Source organism: Orycteropus afer, unplaced genomic scaffold (assembly GCF_000298275.1).
Source record: "Orycteropus afer afer isolate SDZICR_OR568_19922 unplaced genomic scaffold, OryAfe1.0 scaffold00136, whole genome shotgun sequence".
Classification (NCBI taxonomy): domain Eukaryota; kingdom Metazoa; phylum Chordata; class Mammalia; order Tubulidentata; family Orycteropodidae; genus Orycteropus; species Orycteropus afer.
The window spans coordinates 5741833-5765352 of record NW_006921723.1 but is presented as its reverse complement, the minus strand read 5'-3'; the positions used below and the strand labels follow the sequence as shown (position 1 = coordinate 5765352).

The 23520-nt window shown below is 48.1% G+C and overlaps 1 protein-coding gene across 1 annotated transcript; it reads right to left on the bottom strand.

Annotated features, from left to right (window-relative positions):
- Positions 1 to 1232: 1232 nt before the first annotated feature.
- On the bottom strand, positions 1233 to 11369 carry RER1 (retention in endoplasmic reticulum sorting receptor 1). The gene is made up of 6 exons (XM_007945432.2): positions 11289 to 11369; positions 8748 to 8852; positions 7088 to 7187; positions 3843 to 3921; positions 2135 to 2270; positions 1233 to 1322 (listed from the first exon to the last, which is right to left on the bottom strand). Exons 1-6 carry the CDS (start codon positions 11367 to 11369, stop codon positions 1233 to 1235), a joined length of 591 nt encoding a protein of 196 aa, XP_007943623.1.
- Positions 11370 to 23520: the final 12151 nt, after the last annotated feature.

Genomic DNA, 23520 nt, shown 5'->3' with positions numbered 1-23520 from the left:
TCCCAAGTGCTGCAGGGTGGTAACTAACATCCAGTTGGAGTATCATTTCAACAAGAACTTTTACATCGGGGCAGGTATACGAAGTGCCATGAAAAACAAGAGGAATTCAATTCAGAGACACAGAAACTGGTAAAGGACCCAGGCATTTGGCACCTTCTATGTCTAAAATCAGACGGCAGACAGAAGCTTGGGAGCTTGCATCCAGCATCCAGCATGCAGCCCTGCAACAAGTGCGTTTGCTGCCTCTGTCAGTAGCAGCTTGCAGAGAGCAAGCACTCACTCAGCTGGGCCATCTCATGCCGGGAGCTGTGTTTCAGAGAGAGACTAACACAGGAAAGGGGACACTGTCTTTAATAAAGTTGGATTAAAAAGTCACTTAGTAAAATGTTCAAGAGTTTGTTTGCTTTTTTATCACTGAAAAAAGTTGACATGCAGGTCAGAGTTCTAGCTCCCCCAAAGACAATGAGAAGCTGTGTTATAACCCACAGAACCAGTCTGATGTCACCGGTTTTGTTGTTTTCTTATAGGGGCTGTTGCCTGAAAACAAATTTAATCAAAAACAAAACAACTCTTTACATATTAAAGAAATATGTCAAAATAATCTCAAACGATTAAAATATAATATATATATTTGTCACTCCAGGCCCCCAGAAGCAATCACGGTAGTAAGAACGAAGTTTTGAGTCGTCGTGATGGAGGTCGATCTGAACACCGTTGGTGAGGTGGGATTGGGAAACTGGCATGAAACCCACAGTAGTGGAAGTCATCTTTAATTTGTGAGGCTCTTCCAGACAGGCGACGTGAGGCGAGCATCACCCTCCTGCGAAGAGGTCTGACGTGGCCTAGGGTGTACAGACCCTGCCCACAGGTGTCCTGAAGAATGTGGGTCCCTTCACACAGGCCTACCCCATGCTCACGGCCTTGCAGGGTGCCCAGGACTGGGGTGAGGCTGCCGCCCCCACCCACTTGCCAGCCCCCACACAGCCCATCTCCCCTCCTGGGTTCTGCCAGTTTGACACACTTGAACGTCACTGAAAAATTAATCGATGCAATTTGGTTTAAATGCCAGTTTCTTCCAGAACCTGATTATTTCTGATACGAATAATTAGTGATCCTTTTTATAAAGAAAATTCAACTCCCTCATAATCAACTACTTTATGTGAAGAAAAAAGGCATTGTTACAATGGCTCAAAACCGTTCTCAGGATACGAGTGATAGACTCAGTCCAGCTTCTAACTAGCAAACGTCTTCCCCACATCTTCCTTCCCTTTGTATTTCCTCTTGCCATGTGTGAATGGGATATACCGGTATTTTATCATGTGCTGGGAAAATAAACATAAACAAAGATTGAGTTGTTTTAAAACAGTCCCAGAGAAGCACATTTTCCCCAAATGTGAACTACTCACCAACCACTCTCAATCTGAACCACTCTCCATGAGTGAATGACATGATGGCCCAGTGTCCCCACTACCCACACCAGTCAGGCCCACTTGTGTAGTAAAACCCCAGATGACTTGCCCAGAGACCCTCCAGCACGAGAAAAGCAGAGCCTACTGTTGGGGACAGTAGGTGTAAGGTGGCTCCTTGATGGAAGGAGGCAGGAAGCAAACACCTGGGGAGGGGAGGTAGTACAACCCACTAGTGGTGCTGGTCACTGCCCCACAGTGCAATTCTAGCAGGACAGAGCCTTGCGACCCATCAGGCCAAAAGCAAGGTCTCAAGGACTAGAACTGAGATAGTGTGGAAACCTGAGTTACTAAGCTAGCAACTAGGACTTTCATAGCCAGCTGCCAAAAAACTGTTTCAAAGAGCTGTTCACGTGCTAACAGACTTAATGGTGCAGAGCAGGCTGCCATCCACTGATAACGGTGTGTGCCATGTTCCTTGGTAAGCCCATCCCACCTCCTCTGCACAACCGAGCAGGTCCTGAGGGTACCCCCACCCTGAAGTACTTTACAGACTGTCACCCCCTATCCTAAAGCACCTCACAGACCATCACCCTCCCATCCTAAAGCACCTCAGACAATCACTCCCTACTCTGAAGCAGCTCACAGACCCAGCACCCCCTCCTCTGAGCGTGCACTGGGCAGCAGGAAAGCCAGCTGCCATCCAGCTCTGGTGCATCCCAGGTTACCTTTATCTGCCTCTTCATTGTGATGCAGAAGAGCATGATGAAGTACATCACCAGGATGGGCCAGAACACCGGCACATTGAAGGCGTCAAAGAACGTGCAGACCATGGCCACCAGGATGCCCTTGGTGGCCGCATGCCTGAGACGAGAGGGGCAGGTTAGCGCTGCCCGCGTGCCCGCCTTGGCTGCAGACCATCACTCGGCTCTCGCAGCTGTCCTGAAACAGCCCACAAATACAAACACCCAAAAAGAAGGCTGCACGTTTCCTCTAGGGGCAGACATGTTTGCCTATCATCTTTAGTCCCCTAACAGCCAGGACCACATGGAGAACCAGACCACCAGCCACAGGAACTTCCCGTTTAGCAGCAGCTCTGGCCTGACCCTGACCCCACACTGTGAGGCCAGTCTGCACACTGACCACTATTCTTTGAGGGAAGCCCAGCCTCACACTTACGTCCAACACCTCCAGTGGGGGCAGTGCAGGTGGCTGACCTCACAATTCTGAGAAAACGTGGGGGGAAAGCCATGGCCCAGACCTGCTTGCACTGCAGCCACCAGATGCCACCCCCCACCTCGCTGCACATACCATCCTGCTGCCGATGAACCCTAAAACACCTTGCCCTGCAGTGAAAAGCCTCTGTGGCTCTCCCTCCTCCAGAACAAGCCCAGGTTCCTCTGCAGGCTCACATGGCCCTCAGTCTCACCCTGGGTGTCTCACGTACCCTCCTGCCATTCGCTCTCTCTAAACACTCACCCTACCCCCACTCATAACCACCAGCCCCTGCTCCAAACATGTTCCAGCACATAACATTCCTTCTACAAAGACCACTGAGCGCCCAACCAAATGCAGCACCAGGAGTGCCCACATCATCCACTTTTACTAATCTAACAAAGACTTTTGGCTTCTGCCATGCATCAGGGACTGGGGATGCAGAGACAAGACAGATGGATTCGTGGGGCCCATGTTCTTACAGTGGGCAGAAGACAAGCAGACAAAGGACCAATAGGCAGTTCATGTGTGTCCTTGCTCTAAAGGTGCCCCTCATCTTTTTCCACCTGCAGAACTCACACTAGCGTTCTAACACCCACACAAGTGCCAGTGCCTGCACAGTGTCTGGAGAATGGGCCATCTCCAGTCACCTCCCCAGAGCAAAGCCCTTCCAGCAAAGGACCTCCTTAAGAGGCTGCACTGAGCAGTTTTGTCTGCAGACACTGGCACCCTGCTTGCAGGTGAACCACAGCATGGCTGGGCCCAAGGCCTCTTGAGAAAGCTAGGCCATTCCACCTGATGACTAGGACGCTGTACAAACAGTGGGCCAACCAGGCCAGTCTGCAGAGAGAAGAGAGGGACCCCAGGGGAAGAGACAGAGTGGCCATGGGCTCTGCTTCCTAAGGCTGAGATTTGTGATGTACCTGGTCACCCCTGGGAACAAACCTTGTTGGCCAGCTTTTAGTGTTGCTGTGAACTTCAAATGAGAGCTCACTGCAAGGCTGTGGTCTCTCTCAGAGTGCCCAATCACCTGTGTGTACCCAGCCCCACACAGCCTCATATCCTAGATGGGTTAAGGGTTTACAAAGAGAAAAAGGTACACAAAATGCAACAAAACTCCCATTCTTTTGAGAAGTCTAAATTGCTGGCTAATCAAAAAACACAAATCTGTCTTTTCCGCCATACTGGAGCACAAGTAAGTGTCTTTAAGAATTAACTCACCAAAATTTGAACTCTGGCAGCCTTCGGATGAAGGGCCGGAACTCCTCATTCTGCTTGGTTGGCAAGGAAGGGCCATCATCTGAAAGGCATTACAGTGTCTGAGACAAGGCCCTGCCCCACACTCTGCATTTCTGTCACTACCTCATCACTCTGTCCTACAATCGTTTGACACAGTAGACCTAATATGTGGAAATGTGAACTTACAGGAGCTCTGGTGGTACAGTGGTGAAGGCATCTGGCTGCTAACCAGAAAGTTGATGGTTCAAACCCACCAACTGTGCCGCAGGAGGAAGATGAGGCAATCAACTTCTGTAAAGATTTACAGCTTTGGAAATCCAATGGGAGTCACTATGAGTTGGAATCGACTCAATGGCAGCGAGTTTGGTTTCTTTTTTTGGTTCAACAAAAGGTAAAAATGGAGGTCTCTAGTGAATTTACCAACCAGTTCACTCTTTAAAGAGTTATATTAGAATCTCTTTTTAAAAAGAACCGTATGTTTTAAATGATCACATAAAAAACCCAACTACGCACAGACTTCAGACACACGTCAAATGTACCACATACAGGTACAGGCACAAACATTTATAGAAAGCACATAGCAGCAAGTGCCCAGAGGGTCATGCATTTTTTTCTCGAGAGCATTGGGCAGGCCCTGTGGGCAAGGGTGGCCAGCTCTCCTCTCACCTGGGACAGCTATGGAAACCAAAGCCAACAAAAAGGGGTCTCTTAATATTTTCTCTTTCCCCAATGGCAACACTCAATGAACAGGCTTAGCTGTGTTTCCTTTACTATTTTCATTAAACATTCTAGAGAAAAACCATACAATTTAAAAACAGTCTTGAGAAAATATCATGGGCTCAGAACTCATTTTCTCCCTGAGATGCAGAGAACTACTTAATATGGCTCTTCTGTTGTTGTTGTTGTTGTTAGGTGTTGAGTCATCTCAGACTCATAGCGACCCTATGCACAGCAGAATGAAACACCGCCTGGTCCCACGCCAGCTCCACGATCCCTGCTATACCTGAGCCCATCACTGCAGCCACTGTGTCAATCCATCTCGTTGAGGGCCTTCCCCTTTTTTGTTGACCCTCCACCTTACCAAACATGACATCCTTGTCCAGGGAATGGTCTCTTCTGACAACATGACCAAAGTAGGTGAGATGAAGTCTGGCCATTCTCGCTTCCAAGGAGCATTCCAGCTATACTTCCTCCAGGACAGATTTGTTAGTTCTTTCAACAGTCCACGGTACTTTCAGCATTCTTCACCAGCACCACAACTGAAAAGCATCAATTCTTCTTTGGTCTTCCTCATTCACTGTCCAGCTCGCACATGCATACGAGGAGATTGAAAATACCATGGCTTGTGTCAGGAGCATCTTAGTCCTCAAGGAGACATCTTTGCTCTTTAGTACTTGAAAGAGGTTCTTCGCAGCCGACTTGCCCAGTGCTACACGTCGTCTGATGTCCTGACTCCTGCTTTTGTTGGTGTCGACTGTAGAACCAAGCAATGTGAAGTCTCTGACAACTTCAATCTTTTCTCCATTTATTGTGATGCTGCTTATAGGTCCAGTTGTGAGGATTTTTGTTTTCTTTACATTGAGATGTGATCCATACTGCAGACTTGTATTCTTCAGTCTTCATCACTAAGTGTTTCAAGTCATCCTTACTTTCAGCAAGCTCTTCCAGCCATAGTCTTTAACTTCCAAATGATTCGGTGGGACTATGCAAATAAGGAGCTTGTTGCCCACCAAGGAGACTAATGTAAATAAGGTACTTGCAACTCTGCAGGGGTGGGACCATGCAATAAGGTATATGGACCCTTAATGAGGTGATTGGCCAGTTTTACCATCCTGCTAGACTTAAAGGGAGCCAATCCAAGAGGAGGGAGCATCTCACTACCACCAAGAAAGAAGAACTAACGGTGGCACTTGTCCTTTTGGACCTGGGATTCCTGGGCTGACAGCCTCCTAGACCTCAGAGACAAGAGAGAGCTGTAACATTGGAGGTAGCGAGAAGCATTAGTAGCGAAACAGTAGGAGCAGGACTAAGAGACCAGCAAGAGACATCACGGTGGGTTTCCCAGAGCAAGAAAGCTGAGTGCCTTTAGGCAATAGGTTTGCTGGTGGAGCAGGGTGCCTCCGGGTACTTACTGGTGGGCTAACAACTTTCTAACACTGGCCCCAGCAGGGCAGGAGCTGAGAGACTGAAGAGCTGAGGAGCCAAGGGACAGAGAAAGAGGCCTGCCTGTGGGGAGAGTGGAGGAGAAGCTGTCCTGATGGAAGAACCGTGTCCTGAGTTGTTCCTGAACCTGAACTGTAAGCTAATAAACCCCGTAATTTTGAGTATTGTTTGTGAGTTTTATGTGATCACTACAATGAATTATTAACCCCAGTAGGAGAAGAGTGTCATGGGAGGGACAGTTGGTGTCAGAATTGTTAATAATGCTGGAGAGAGGAGGCATGTCTGACCTCTGCCTCATAGGAATCAACCTTCAGCTATTGATCTTGATTCTTCTTCTCATGAAGTTAGAGGTTAAATGACACCCCTACGTCATTTTTACACTCTGTAACAGACATGGCTCTCCCAGCAGGGGCTCAACTGGGCTCACCACAAAGGACAGCAGATATACCTGCTTGAAGGGCTTCCTCCGATCCTGGGTCAGCCTTACTGGCCCTGGTACCACCCAGGAGCAAGTGATCCTCAAAGGCACAAACAGAAATGCACTGAGAGCATATGAGCTCCCTGTCCTCAGGCAGAAACCCTGTCCTCTGCTGAATGGAGCCTGGGGCCCCAGGAGTCATGGTGCACTGCCAAGAACCCTGGGCATGCAAGAAAGACGTCTCACAGGTGAGTCTCAAGGGTACTCAGAGACACATCAGCTGCCCAGGAAAAAGAACAGGGGCAAGGATGCTGGATTCAAATTGCTAAGCTGCCATGTGGCTTGGGCAAGTTACTAACTGCTGTGTGCCTCAGTTTCCTCATCTGCAGAGGGGGCAACAGCATAAACACTCAACTCACACAGCTGTTAGGAGTTAATATGTACAGCACTTAGAACATCAAAATAAAAAATAACAGGTTATTTCACAAACACATTTATCCTCATCCCCAAACATTTTAAGTATATTAATCAACCTCAAAAGTTTGGATTTCAAATGTTTCTTGAGAAAACTGAGCGATCCTGCAATATATACAAAAACACAACCCACCCCAAGTAAAGAGAACCAAGTAGCTGGCCTCTACTCTACCTGAATCTTCCATTAGGGAGGGATCCACTTTTGGAGAAAGAAAAGCTATGAAAAGATTTAGGTGGTAGATTCCCAAGGCGTAAGTCACAATGTACCAGCCCTGAAAGAGAAGGAAGCACAGGTCAGCAGCAAGCTTTCCCCACCTGGACCAATGTGTTCACACACTGGTAACTCTCAACTTTGTTTTAACTGGACTTAAAAACGAACCCAATGTAAGTAGATTATGACAGATTATAACTTAGGTGACCAAGAAGTACAATGGGCTTCCGGGCTTACAGTTTATTTCCAAGCATCCTGGTCAGGAGCCTGCAGTACCAGAAGCCACCACAAGTGACCGAAGGGGGCACCAGAAAAGGAGAGGCCCCTCAAAATACACAAGCCAGGGATACACTCTGGGACTTGTCTCACAGTTGGGCAGGATGGAGCACCTGAGAGGTTCTGATGTGCATGCAGGCTCAGAACCCCCCTTGGGCAAGCACATCCACTTGAAAAATGACACCACTTGGCTGAGTCTGAAAGATTACCAAACGTGATGCCAAGGCTGATAATCTCTCCAGCATACAACGCTCATCACTAAACCTGAGGGTTCACATCTCAGTCCAGAGGAAACCCAGAACTGGAAAATCAGAGTCAAGAGGGAGGCTTAGAATGTAAGCAAGCCACATCTCCCTCAGACACAAAGGACCGGCCACCCTGACAGCCAGGCACACATGGCCCATGCACGGCCACCAGCTTCACTGGAAGAGCCCTGAGTTCATCCAGCAGAAACCAGGACTGTGTGACCAAATGTGTCACACACATAAGGTGAGACTTGGCAGCCTTAAAAACTTTTTAAGTCCCACAATTAAAAACTAGGTGTGAAGAATAAAATAATTTAATGTCTATATATCTTCTTGTTGCAGGACCAAATCAGCATAAACTTGATTTAGATCATAGTGCAACTACCCTATGCAGTGTATCCCCTCCCCTAACTAAATTAAGGTTTCTAGGTCATTCTTTCCATTACAGAATGCACCAAGTTCTAATTAAAAAACAAAGAAAAGAAAAAGAAAAAAAAAACTAAAACCAATGACAGTCAATTCAGCATTACTCTTGGCACCTGAACAGACCGAGTACCCTTACACTAAACTAGTGTGCACCCCTACATGTCACACTACATCAGAGGAGGGTCACTCAGAGGCATGACCTGCAAATGAGAATTTCCCACAGCACTGGACAGTGGGCAGGGAGTAAATGTGTTGGCTGATGTCTGCCCCAGTCCTGGATGCATTAGGAAGGAAGGTGTTTTCTTTAAGTGAGGGAGTATCCCACTAGAAAGCAAAAACGCTCTGGACAAGTTTTTACCCTGCCCTTCTTTGGACATAAGGAAACAAATGGCCCTCAAAGTCTACAAAGAATTTGCTTCTTCTGAGTTTGCTCTTAGAAAGCAGATGCCATGTAAGTATTTCTCAACTAGGAAATAAACAAATACCACAGGAAAGCCTGAGAAGGTGTCACTGCCTGAAGGGCCACTTAGACGCAGCTGAGGAAAACCCAGTCACTGATTCAATTCAGTGCCTCACCTATGCTCTCCCTGTGACCTCATAAATGGCTCACCAGCACCCTGCCAAGCCCCCATTCAGACAAGGTTGTGTGAAGCACCACCCTTCACCACACCTACCTGCAACAGGTAAACTCTGATCATGTAGACGAAGCTCAGTCCCAGGGTCACAACCCACCGTACTGCTGTGTAAGGGGTGGACTTGTCCAACCAGGACTGGTAGATCTAGAGACACAAGTTCACATCTATTATAAAGACATCTAACTGTGCACACTGCACTACGCTAAAAAGTATGCTTTCTGCTACATTGTGCAAGAAACCATTTCTTCAGTTTGCTTTCTATTTGAAAAGGAACTGATTAAAATACCAAGATCTCTCTCTCACACACACACACAAACACACACATTCATCCACTGGCACGAGGCAGTTATGGCAATTAATCCAAAATATACTGGCAGTAATTCCTGAGGCAGATTTACTTCATAACCAAAAATAAGATTACAAAACAGTTGATCATTGGTGGGCTCGGGACCATGGTCACAGGGGACATCAAGCTCAATCGCCATAACATACTACACAAAAACATCATTCCACATCCTACTTTGGCGAGTAGCAAATGGGATCCTAAAAGCTTGCAAGCAGCCATCTAGATGCAACAATGGGTCTTTCCTCATCCAGAGCAAAGAAGAATGAAGAAAACTAAAGATGCATGGAAAAAATTAGTCCAAGCAACTGGTACACCATGCGATCCTCAGCCTATGAGACCAGAAGAACTAGATGGTGCCCAGCTACCACTGTCAACCACTCAGCGGGGGATCCTGGATAGAGTGGGAGAACAATGTGGAACAAAACTCAAAATCATTTAAAAAAAGGGACCAGGTTTACTGGTCTGATAGAGCCTGGTGGAGCCACTGAGACTGGCCCCTAGCTGCCCTTCAGTTCTGGAATTGAACCCATTCCTGTGGCTTCCAGCCAAACAAAAGAGGCATATGAGCTAAACATTTATATTAAGTAGATACACTCCTTGGCAAGATCAATCATGGGAGAATAGAAGGGCTGTGTATGCACAGGGAAACAGCTTGAGAGGCAGGAGTGCATGGGAGTGAAGGACACAGAGAGAAGGTAACTATGGGGAGGAAGCGGGAAGAGAGCTATTGCACTGTGGGAAATTACAGTCAATCTTATGAGACAAAGTATATGTGAGCTGCTGTATGGAAAATGGATTTGCTCTGTAAACTTTCATCCAAATCACACTAAAAATTAAAAAAGCAAACAGTTGATCACTAGAGATGGGTCCAGGGCATTTGCTTCAAGGGATCACCATGGGGAAGAAGCACAGGTTAATTTACAGAGACTTTTCAAGCCCCCCTCCCTCCAGTCCTTTCTCCCACAGCACCCTCTGCCTTGCCTGCAGTGCTGGGCACTGTCTCTGCCCCTGCTCACAGCCTGCCTGCCACAACCAGGACATTAGCAACACCAAGCCCCATGCACAGCAGGCACCAAAGCAGCTGCAGAGTGTACTGAGGGAATCCTTAATGGTGTGTGTGCTCAATTTTAATTATGGAAAGTTTCAAACATTCATAAAAAAAGACCATATTTATATGGGCCCAGACCCACCCACTCAGCTTCAATAACTAGCAATAGATTTCCAAATGCTATTTCAGTTAAAAAACAATACATTTTTAGTTCTGAGCCTAAACATCAGCATACTATGCCACTGACTTAGTCAGACTCTCCCTCTGGGACTGAAGTTCAAAAACACAGTGGACAGGGACAGTTTCCACCCCTAAGGCAGGCTCTTCATCTGTGTCAAAGACGATAGACAGCTGTCTCTGTGCCTTCCAAAAGTGAATGGGGTTTATGGAAACAGGACAGAGCACCAGGGTACACCAAACAGCACCTGGAGACAGCCCCTGTTCTGGAGTGGTGGCACCATGACTCCCTGACCACATCAGCTCCAAGGCAGTGATGGGACACAGCCACCACAAAGACACAGACACATGTACCTGCAAATCACAGAGACTTCACATACAGTAAGCAATACCAGAACAGTGTGTGCACAGTGTGGGCTGGGAGGGTGTGAGCATGCCTGCACAGGTGCCTGGACAGAGTAGGGACCACCGCAGCCTGGCTCTGTACCATCTGGGACCTAGAAGTGGTCTTTACATTCTTAAACCAAAAAACGAAACCCACTGCCATTGAGTCAATTCTGACTCATAGCGATTCCAATTGGGTTTCCAAGGCTGTAAATCTTTATGGAAGCATGCTGCCTCATCTTCCTCTACTGGAGCAGCTGCTGGGTTTAAACCACCAACCTTCTAGTTAGCAGCCAAATGCCTTACCCACTATGCCACCTCTTACATTCTCAAAGATGGTGAAAAACCAAACACATAGACCATCTGGCAGAGACCGTATGTAGCCACCCAAGCCTGAATGCTTTCCTATATGGCCTCAACAGCAACCCCAAGAGTGCATGTTCACAGCAAGGAGAGGCCACCACTGAACGTAGACATGTAAGGTTATTAAGTCAAGATGTTGCTTAATTTCTCTACTGGGTACATTAGCACACATATCATTCAGCAAAATGTCTCAACAGTCAATGGTAAAAACACTTTTCTAAACAGTCGACTATTTACACTGGTCATCTATAAACACACCCACCTGTCCAAGTCTTGTGAAAAACCTGTACACCACAGAAGGCTTCCCGTGGACGGAATCACCAACACTGTCCCCTTCGGACATTCTGTAACTATGAAGAAAACACAAAGTACTTTTTAATTAAATAAGAACACCCCAGAACTTGGAACCCTGCCGTTTCCACCACTACTGCCAAGCAGCTTCTGTTCCCTGTTGGCTGTGAGAACCAGCTTGTCTATGCCCTTCTCTTTCCCGTGTGTATGTTCACTATGACCCGTTCAGGAAGGGCAGTGGCACACGGGTACACTCTGGAGCACGGAGGACAGCACAGTGTGCTATACGAACAGCGCCAGGACAGCTCTTGCTCTCAAGGGCCATCCTCCCAGTCACCTCAGCAACCCAAGGGCTCCCACCCCTCCAACCCTAGAACTGCTCTTGTCAAGGTCATGACGACTTCCTGAGGACTGAGTCTCATGGACACATTTCTGTCCCTACCTTACCAGCCAGTCCTCACATGCCAAACCCACCCCCAACCCCAGGCCCTGCCCTCCGTCAGACTCCATGGCCCATTCCCAGCCTTTGTGCCCGTCTGACCTCTCCTCTCCTGGGGACCTTTCTGCTGGCTCCCCAGGACTTCCCCAGATAGCCCGCTCCCCTGAACCCTATGCTGGGCTATTGCCCAGGCTGCGCTCCACGCTGCTAGCAGACATATCTAACCCAGCCCATCAGGACAAAAGGCATCTCCTCCTCTCAGAGCCAATGCCTCTAGTGCAGGGACTGAGCTGTTCCTCTCCCATAACCCAAGCTAAGGACATGCAATGGTCACAGACTGTGTCCTCTATCCATATAACCACATCAACTGTTGTTGTTGTTGTTGTTGTTATTTGCCGTCGAGTCGGCCCCGACTCATAGCGACCCCTCCTTGGGTTTCCGAGGCAGTATCACTACGGAAGTAGGATTGCCCAACCTTCCTTCCGAGGAGTGGCTGGTGGATTTGAACCACCAGCCTTCTGGTTAGCAGTCAAGTGCCTTAGCCACTATGCTACTGTAGCTCCCCACATATGGGGACATCTCGCCACATGCCTAGCCTGTAGCACCTCCTCCAAGCACAGCCTCCACACAGGTGGCTGGGTAACCTCTGCCTCTACTCTGCACACACCCTGCTGCCTTCACAGGTAAGGTCCAAACTCCCAGACAGGGCAACTGGGCTTCCTGACCTGAACTCTGCCCTCAGCCTCTGTCCTGCTGAGCACTCCATGGGCCCAATGCAGCAGGAGCCTGGCCCTTACTCCCCTGTAAATTCTGGCCTGTCTGGAATGCCCATCTCAACCCCCAGCTGTATCCCTTCCTGCTCAGGCCCCTGAATCTTTGGTGGAATAAAGTGGGCACTCTCCCCCTCTGGGTTCTGCAGGTTCCTGGACGGACTGCCCCCTACCCCCGCACGGCCCTATTTACATGCTAGCCATATTCCTCCACCATCTGGGAGCCCCTGAAGCTGAAGACTCCCTCATCACAGCCCCCAGGGCCTAGGGCAGAGGTGTGCTCAGAGCTCAACATCTGTCAAACTTCAAAACACTTCCTAAATACATTATTTCTTTAACAGTGTGTTGCTTAATTAAAAACAACCAATTGCCGTTGAGTCAACCTTGACTCACAGGGACCCGACGTGTGTCAGAGTAGAACTGTGCTCCACAGGCTCTCCAGTGACAGCTTTCAGAAGTAAGTCACCAGGCCTTTCTTCCAAGGTGCCACTGTGTGCACTCAAACATCTAACCTCTCGTTAAGGCTGCGGAAAACATTAACTGTCCACCCACCCAGGAACTCTAGTTAACAGCAGCAGTGTTTTAAAATATTTTCCCCCAAGGTTAGCTTATCTGTTCTATTAATTTAATCCCTGGCATTCAATAGAAAAATATCCTATAGATTCTAGTTAGTCAGTTTATCTGTGCCTCAATTTGCTATCTATAAAAGAGATAATTCTACCTGCTCCCATCCCAACCCGACGCTGTGATTCTGTGAGAACCCAGGTGCCAGGGTCACTGCACACATTCTCTCACTTAATTTCTAAATAACCAAGGGAGGCAGGCATGACTAATCCCATCTCACAAAGGAGCGATAGGGCTTAGACAGCTTGAGCACCTGCCTGATCTGCCCCCTGGGCAGCCATGCTTGCAAGAGCCAGATCTAGCCGACCACAGGCTGCTTCCACTGGGCACACTGGGGCCCCTGAGTCCCGAGTAGGCTAGATTCATAGGACTCGCAGTTCTTGGGAAAGGCACTGCTGACAAGTGGCGCCGTCATGCACCACTCCTGTAAGGAGAGGCACCAGCAGCCCCTGAAGCACGTGAAGGAGCCAGGGCAAAGCTCCCCTGTGCCCAGTCTGTCATACAGTCTCCCCCAGGAGAACAGGCCTCCTCAGGACCGCCTGCTGTGACTGCTGCTGAGCAGGGAGAGACTCCAGTTTCAAGTATGGTTTTAAGTTCCCCCGTGCTGATGGCTGAAACCTCCGGCAAACCCTCCAACCAAACTGGCCTCAGTTTCCTCATTTATAAAGTGACACTTGATTAAGTGCCACCCACTTGGGACCAAGCATGCCATTCCATAGCAACCTGGGGCAGGTTCCCAATCACAGATGACAAAACTGAGGTTCACGAAGTTCAAGAGCTGTCTGGTCCATCCACATGGTCACAATGGGGCTGGAATTTGAACCTGGGCCCACTTACAGCCCTCACTGATGAGAATCTCAGAAAATCCTCTTAGAATGAAGGCAGCCAGCTCCGTGACTCAAGCCTGGGTTTCAAGTGTATAAACTTTCCAACTGCAATTTCAAAGTAAGACTTCTGATGAGGCAGAACTGCACACCACCAAGTGAGTCCTCGTTACAAAGCGTCACTGAGGCCCCGACACTCCACTTCCAGGACCCACTTGTGCAGAGAGCCAGGAATCATGGCAAGGAAACAAAGACTCGCCCTTTGCTCTCCTGCTGCCTGTGCAAACTGAAGATGTGACTTCATTGAAGAACTGAACTACTACCTCCAGTGCCCCACCCATCCCCACCTCCACTTTATTTGAGGGGGTGCAATTTTATATTCAACTGGGGAGAGACCCTTAATCAAAAAGGGCTAAGTTAGACTCAGTGATCTAGAACCCGCCCTATTCACACCAAAGCCAGCCCAGCAGAAGTATGTGGGTAATAACCTTCATCCACCACTTTCTCATATTTTACTTCCTTCTGACTAGCATTTACTGTTAAACACTTTTACTTGAGTTGAGTCAATAGGAAAAAACATTAGAACAAAAGTATCTGCCTAGCCCATCAAAGCATGTCCTGAAGAGCTGTGTTTAACACTGTTCTCACCCTTTCAAGTTGCATGTGTGGAAAGCCCCCCAGAAAGGCATCATCTGACTCACTGAATGTGCACATTGAAATGTGGCTCTCCATCATGCTTAACTCACCACCAGTAGGTACACAATACTACCCAGGCAGTGCTGCTTAATTCAGAACATGAGCTCTGGAATCTAACTGCTGCTCTCTCTGCCATTGTCTAGTGGTATGACTTGGGTGAGCTACTTAGCGCCTCAGGTGCCAATCTGTGACGGAGACACAAGCGCCTTTAGTGTCTTCCTCAAAGCCTTCTTTGGACTGACTGGGCTAACCCAGGCTAAGCACTCAGCACCAGAGCTGCCACTGGGAGCCTGGCACCATGGGTGTGTCAACCTCCAGGCTGCTCTCAAACATGTCAAACTTGTTCTGGATCAGGGATCACAGCCTCCTTACCAGCTGCCTAGCTGCAATCCTCTCCTCTTTGCCCAGTCTAAAGGCACTCGCTCAGGGAGGTCCTCCAGACCAATCACTCAGCCCCTTACGTTACATCACATTTATTTAATGCAACAACGCAGAGAGTTTTTTCTGCTTTATTTCCCTGTTTCCTCCTACTAGAATGTAAGCTCCTTATGAAAGGAACCTTATCTGTTTGGTCCACTGCTGGGCCCTACCGCCTAGAAGTGCCTGCTAAGTAGCAGACAAGCAAGTTATCATCTGCTTTACGCTCAGTCACACAAGAATGAAAGCAAAAAAGCAAAATAAAAACCATTCCAAGCAGAGGCTTTTTAAACATGCCTGAACTTCCAGCAAAACAGCATGTGCATCTTTTTAGGGTCCACTGCTTTCATTTATTTCTCAACCATTCCTAAAATAGTAAACATTATCCCAAAGGATGAAGTACAAACTCTTCTGCCTGGCACAGGGGGTCTGCCTTTCCTTTCCTCTTCCACCACCCTAAGTGCCACCGAAGACACTGGTCTTGAGAACACTCCCCCAAGTCATCACCAACCTTCATATCTCTGTCCAGATCTTATCTGCTCCTTCCCCATGCCACATTCCGGCCTTGGCCCCTCCCTCCTCCTGGCAGTGACCTGAACTGCAGACGCTCCCTCCATGGGTTGGGGGCTCTGGCAGGGACGGGCCTGGCGCCTCAAAGGCTCTAACTGATTGTCTCAGTCATTCATTCATACCGGCCACTCCATCCTACACATTACTATGAAGTGAAAACTCAACTAAGAATAAATGACTTCAAACTTCCAGGACGAATAGCCCGTCTCCATCATGACGTTAAAATGAAAAGGGCCCACTCAAGTGTTTCTCAAAATAAAGGCAGTCCCGTCCCATCAACCCCCCCCCCCTCAGGGGGAGCAAATGTTAACTTTGTCAGCAGGGACATGGACGCAGTAAAAAGTCGACCTGGACGATTTAGAATTTACCTTAATTTGGAATACTATCAAAATATAATATGAAACCATTTAACCTGTCCCTGTCAGCCTGTTCAATAAATTCATCATGAACCTTTAATACTGATATTCTATAGGTAAACCCTGATACTTAACAAGGTTATAGGAGTGAGGAGACGAAATCTCCATAACAAAGCTACTACAATTCTCCGAGAATTTGAGAATGGGCAACCGATAACTTTCCTGAGATGCCCCTGCCGAGTGCGGGGGGGAAGAAAAGTTGCTAGCGCGGGCGGGCCAAGCTGCCCTCCCCGCCCCGGGGCTGGGCCGTCCACCTTCCCAGGTTGCCCCCGCCGGTAGCAGCGCGGGCCGGGTGGGGGCGTGGTCAGCACGGCGCCCCTGGGTCCACGACAGCGCTAGGTGACCGTGCCCTCAAACCTCCCGGGCCCTCGGCCTCCCCGCAAGCAGCCGGTCGCGGCCTTGACAGCCCGGAAGGAGGCGGCGGCGCTGGCCCGGCCGGTCACCCGCCGCCACGCCGCCCTCTGGGGCAGGCCGGCCCGCCCCGCCCCAGCCCCGACTGGCACCTCGCAGCGCCGCCGCGGCCGAGCCACGGTTCCCGTCAGGGCCACGGAAAGGAGGACAGGGACAGGCGGCGCGCCGCGCTTCCCTCGGCTCGGGACGCTGCAGCCAGCACTTCCGCTCCGTCCGCCGCGGCGCCGCCTCCGGGCCTCCAAGATGGCCGCGAGGCGGGGCCTAAAACTCCAACCATTTCCGTTTCCGGTAGGGACTGCGAGGCCGTTGGAGGGAGGCTGCTCGGCGGAAGGGACGCCACGCTAGAAACTTACCGCGCCGCACAGGCCCAGTTGCTTCCGCCGGCTCCGGGCCATAAAATATCCGCTCCAGAGATTGTTCTTCGCCCAAAGTCCTCCCCTGACCGCCTGCGGTCACGCCCCATCGCGACCAGAAAGCCAATGGGAGAGGGCTCTTCTGGTTGCCAAGGCAATCTTCTAGTGGCAAGATGGCAGCCTCGCGCCCAAGGACCTCAAACTACGGCTCTCCGCGCCAGGACGTGAAGGGGCGGCCGCCGCGGGACGGTAACGACTACAGGGCCCGGCTGGCCCATGGGCGATGGGGGCCGGACTGTTCTGCTCCCCTACTTGGCCTCCACTGGAAACTCAAGAGGAAAGGAGGGTCTCGGGCGATCGCTGGCCCTCGAACCTCAGTTTTTCAGTTTAGGAAGTCGAAGTCTAGGAGACGGTAATGGCGTCAGGGCTGGAACCCGGGCACCCAGTCTCTCGGCCCAGGCTCGCCCCGACGCGCGCCTCCCCGCAGCCTCTGCTCGCACCAGCCCAGGCGCCCCCCTCCCTAAAGAAGCTCTTGCCATCCTCGCTTTCAGGCCCCGTCCTCGAGCCCTTCCGCCCTCATCGACCCTTGGCCATGGAAGGGACTCGACTCATGCCGTCTTAGGGAATGCCTCTTATCCCCAGGCAGAGGTGGGTGAGGGCTCCTGGGCATAGCGCACCAGAACCAGCGTTAGAGATCGAGGTCTCCCAAACAACCAATTGTTTCGGTGAGGAACCGAAGTCCAGAATGATGAGTTAGGACAGGCACTTACTTGGTGCTGTCTGGGAATGCTTGGACGAGCTTTTCAAAAGTTATTGACAGGAACTATTCACAAAATCAAAGAAACAAAACTGGAATGAGTTCATGTCAATATCTCCAGTCAGAACCTGACGTTAATTTATGGCAGATAACGAAGCCTCTAGTGACCCCATGCTCTCCTGCCCTCCACACTTCCTTATACCCCCACCCCAAGTTGTGCCTTGAAAGCAGTGGCTCTGGCAGAGTAGAGCTGACAGTGGTATACATGGAATTGTAGGATGCAGCAAGTGGTTCAGAAGGGGGCGGCAGAGGGCTGGGGTGAATCAAGGGATCATGGGCTGCAAGTGGGTTGGCCTGAAACCAAGGAGGGTACCTAGGCCTTGAGAGACAGACCTTCCTGTCTCAGTTACCAAGATGCTCTAAGGGCATGTTCTGGCAGAGAAGGGACTGGAGCAAGAGTGGCCCACAGAGTCCCCAAAGGGCAGGACCCAGAAATCAGGGCACCTTGTTTGATGGTGGATCGTTTAAAAAAATTTGTGACCTGGTCTATGAGCAAAGACTTACAAGTTACACATTTAACAAATCATCTTTATTGAAAGCAGAATAAACATCTATGAAATCAGGGTAATCAGGGAAAACCCTTAGTTTTGATCACAGAAAACTCTAGTCCACTCACTCAGTAGATGCTTTCTGGGCACCTGCTGCATTCCAGGTCCTGAGGGAGGCTGTGGAAAACTCAACCCTGCTTTCATGATGCTTGCAGACCTGAAGACAGGATGGGGGCGCAGGGAAACAGCTCCCTACAACCACCCCATACCCTGCCACAGTGTTCTCTAAAACCCAAACCTTCCTATTCCCCTGCTGGAACCCTTCAGTGGCCTCCTGTCACCATCACAATCCATACTTGTACCCAACAAGGGCCTGCCCAGTTTCTTACCACTGGTACTAGGCACACCACCTCCCGACAATACCCCCCCACCCCCTACTGCAGGAACCCTTCCCCCTCTGTTCCCTTATAGATGCTGCTCTTGCTCCCAGGACTCTCCCTCCTCCAGCTCTATTTGGCTAACCCTGCTCCTCCTTCCTCATGTTCCCAGGACTCCTCCTTCTCAGCTCAGCTCAGCTCAAATATCTCCTCTCAGGAATGTTCCCCATCCTTCCCACCAGATGCTCCCCTACCTACCACCTCCCCCATGACCTCTACTTTCAGAGGACCCTGCAATCATTCCAACCTGGCCTTAACCCACTGAGTCTGTCTTCTACATCCCTGGAGCCTGGCGTCAAGCAGGTGCACGTCTTAGTTTCTTTTTAGGTGCCGTCGAGTCGGCTCCAACTCAAAGCAACCCCATGTACAACAGAATGAGACACTGCACAGTCCTGCTCCATGTTCGTAATCCTTAACTATGTTTGAGCCCATCATTGCAGCCACTATGTCAGTCCATCTTGTTGAGGGTCTTCCCCTATTCTGCTGACCCTCTACTTTACCAAGCATGATATGCTTCTCTAGTGAATGGGCCCTTCCGACAGTATGACCAAAGTAGATGCAACAAGGTCTGGCCATTCTTGCTTCCAAGGAGCATTCTGGCTGCACTTCTTCCAGGACGGATTTGTTCATTCTTCTGGCAATCTGTGGTATTTTCAGTATTCTTCACCAACACCACAATTCAAAGGCATAAACTCTTAGTTTCTTAGTACTACTAAAACAGAAATACCACAAGAAGGTGGCCTTAACAAATAGAAATTTATTTTCTCACAGTTCAGGAGGCTAGAAGTCCAAATTCAAGGCACCATCTCTGTTTTGTTGTCGTTAGGTGCCATCGAGTAAATTCTGACTCATAGTGACCCTATATATTACAGATCAAAACACTGTCCAGTCCTGCACCACCCTCACAGTTGTTTGAGTCCATTGTTAAAGCCACTGTGTCAACCCATCTCGTGGAGGGTTGTGGTAGTTAACTGGGCTGTTGTGTGTTAAATTGGCTGGGCCGTAATTTTGAGTGGCTTGGCAGTTGGATGTAGTTATTCCCCATGATGAGATTCCACCTCCACAGTGGAATCTGCTGTGAGCAATTAATCAGTTGAAGGAGAGTTGCCTTTGGGGTGTGGTCTGTTTCCAGTATATATGGAAAGAATCCTGCATTTGGTTGAGTGTTCATCTCCAGTTCCTAGACTTGAACCAGTGACCTGCCATGTTGGCTGCCAATCTTGAGATTGTTGCCTGCACAGCCTGTGAGCCAACGATCTGCTGTTTTACCTGCTGACCTTAGATTCCTCAACTTCAGCAGCCAACAGTTGCATGAGTCAGAAGCCTCCAGCTTGCTCCAGTGGGCCTGGAACATGAGGCACAGCTGAAGCCCAATGTTGGGCCTCCACCTGGTGCTTTGAACTCAGATTTCTAGCCTCCTAAACTGTAAGAGAATACATTTGTTTGCTAAAGGCATCCACTTGTGGTGTTTCTGTTACAGCAACACTAGAGAACTAAGACAAGGGTCTTCCTTGTTTTTTCTAACCTTCTACTTTACCAAGCATGATACCCTCTGGGACTGGTCCTTTCTGATAATGTCCAAAGTAACATCATCATGGACAAAGTATCACCATCCTTCCTTCTAAGGAGAATTCTGGCTGTACAGATTTGTTCATTCTTCTGGCAGCCCATAGTATATTCAGTATTCTTTGCCAACACCATAATTCAAAGGCATCAATTCTTCATTCTTCCTTGTCCAGCTTTCACTTGCATATGAGGTGATTGAAAATACCATGGCACGGGTTAGGTGCACTTTAGTCCTCAAGGTAACATCTTTGCTTTTTAACACTTTAAAGAGGTCTTTTGCAGCAAATTTGCCCAATGCTATATGCCGTTTTATTTCGACTGTTGCTTTTATGGGCATTGATTATACATCCAAGTAAAATGAAATCCTTGACAACTTCAATATTTTCTCCATTTACAGAGGAGCTCTGGTGATGTTGTGGTTAAGGCATTCGACTGCTAACCAAAAGCTCTGTAGTTTGAACCCACCAGCCACTTTGTGGGAGAAAGATGAGGCAGTCTGCCTTGGAAACCCTATGAGGACCACAATGAGTTGGAATTGACTCAGTGGCAGTGAGTCTGGTTTTCTTGGTTTTATCATGATATTGTTTGTTGGTCCATTTGTGAGTATTTTTATTTTCTTTGTGTTAAGGTATAATCCATACTGAAGGCTGTAGTCTTTGATCTTCATCAGTAAGTGCTCCAAGTCCTCTTCACTTTTAGCAGGCAAGGTTATGTCATCTGCATATTACAGGTTGTTAATGAGCTTTCCTCCAATCCTAATACTGTGTTCATATAGTCCAGGTTCTTGGATTATTTGCTCAGCATACAGATTAAATAAACATGGAGAAAGACAACCCTGACTCACACCTTTCCTGATTTTAAACCACATAGTATCCTCCTGTTCTGTTCAATTTAACTGTGTCTTGGTCTATGTGCAGGTTATACATGAACACAATTAAGTGTTCTGGAATTCTCATTCTTTACAGTGTTATCCATAATTTGTTATGATCCACAGTTGAATGCCTTTGCATAGTCAATAAACCACAATTAAACAACTTTCTGGTATTCTCTGCTTTCAGCCAGGATCCATCTGATATCAGCAATTATATCCTTCTTTCCATGTTCTCATCTGAATCCAGCTAGAATTTCTGGCAGTTCCCTGTTGATACACTGCTGCAACCATTTTTTAATTATCTTCAGCATAATTTTACTTGCACGTGATAGTAAAGATACTGTTCAATGATTTATGCATTCCATTGGATCACCTTTCTTTGGAAAGGGCACGAATATGAATCTCTTCCAGTCAGTGAGCCAGGTAGCTGCTTTCAAATTTCTTGGCAGAGATGACTGAGCACTTCTTCCAGTGTTGCATCGTTTGTTTGAAACTTCTCAGTTGGTATTCCTTCAATTCCTGTGGCCTTATTTTTTCACTAATGCCTTTAATGCAGCTTGGATTTCTTCCTTCAGTACCATTGGTTCTTGATCATACGCTACTTCCAGAAATGGTTGAATGTGGGCCAATTCTTGTTGGTACAGTAATTATGTATTCCTTCCATCTTTTTTGATGTTTCCTGCATCATTCAATATTTTGCCCATAGACACCTTCAATATTGCAACTCAAGGCTTGAATTTTTTTTTTTTTCCATTCTTGTAGCTTGAGAAATGCTTGGTGTGTCCTTCCCTTTAGGTTTTCTAACTCCAGGTCTTTGCACATTTCGTTATAATACTTTTGTCTTCTCAAGCCACCCTTTGAAATCTTCTGTTCAGCTCCTATACTTCATCACTTCTTCATTTGTTTTATCTACTCTTGTTCAAAAGAAAGTTGCAGAGTCTCTTCTGACATCCATTCTGGACCTTTCTTTCATATCTTTTTAAAGACCTTTTGTTATCTGCATGTATGAAGTCCTTTATGTCATCCCACAACTTATCTGGTCTTGGATCATTAGTGTTTGGTGTGTCAAATCTACTCTTGAGGTGGTCTCTAAATTCAGGTGGGATATACTCAAGATTGTACTTCAGCTCTCGTGGACTTGTTTCAATTTCCTTCAGCTTCAGCTTGAACTTGCATGTGAGCAACTGATGGTCTGTTCTGCAGTCAGCCCCTGGCCTGGTTCTGACTCATGAGCTTTTCCATCATCTCTTTCCACAGATGTAGTTGATTTGATTCATGAGTATTCAATCTGACAAAGTCCACATGTATAGTTACATTTATGTTATTGAAAAAAAATATATTTCTAGTGAATAAGGTGGTTTTGCAAGAATCTATCATGCGATCTCCTGCGTCATTTCTATCACTAAGGCTGTATTTTCTAACTACCGATCCTTCTAGGTTTCCCATTTTGCATTGCAATCACCAATATTATCAATCCATTTTGATTGCATGTTTGATCAATTTCGGACTGCAAAAGTTGCTAAAAAAAAAAAAAAACCTTCAATATATTCATCTTTGGTTTTAGTTATTGGCACATGAATTTGAATAATAGTCATATTAGCTGGTCTTCTTTATAGGCATATGGATAGTATCCTATCACTGACAGTGTTGCGATTGACTTCAGGGTCAATCTTGCAATGTTCTGTCAGTTTGCCATACTGTCGTGGCTTGCGTGTTTCTGTGAGGCTGGAGGCCATCTGTATTTCTAATACCAGCAGGGTCACCCACGCTGGACAGATTTCAGCAGAGCTTCCAGACTAAGACATACTGAGAAGGACATGATGATCTACTTCTGAAAAAACTGGCTGTGAAAACCATAAGAATAGCAGCAGTGGCTGTAGGGGAATGAACTGTCTCATCAGCTGCTGTTCCTCGGTTCCTTCACATGGCATCTTCACGTGGATTTCCACGTGGCATCAGTCTCCCCCTATCTGTACCTGCACCTGTGCCTGATGTACTCTTTTTGCATCTGAAAAGTGATTGGTTTAAGACATACTCTCTGTGGTAGTTAAATTTGTATGTCAACTTGGCTGGGCCTGGTTGAGTGGCTGGGCAGCTGGTGGTAGTTATTCCCCATGATGAGACTGGCAACCAACACCATGGTGGAATCTACCACAAGCAGTTGAGTAGCTGCCTTTGGGCTGTGGTCTGCTTCCTGTATTTAAGGAGAAGCTTTGGAAATAGTCTCTACCTTATGGCACACTTGAACCCTGCGTGTAGCTGTGTCGATGTTCAGCAGCCTGCTATGCTCTGCTAACCTTGGGACTTACAATGGACTTGAGTTAATGGCCTGCCATGTGCTTTGGTAACATCGGGACTGTGCCATTTTATTTGTTGACCTTGGGCTTGTTAGCCTCAGCAGCCAGTGAAGAGCCTGAGTGAAGAGATGCCTCTGGCTTCAGTGGGCCGGGAGCAAGACGCAGAGCTGAAGCCCAAGGTCGAGGAGCTTTCACACAGCCCCTAAA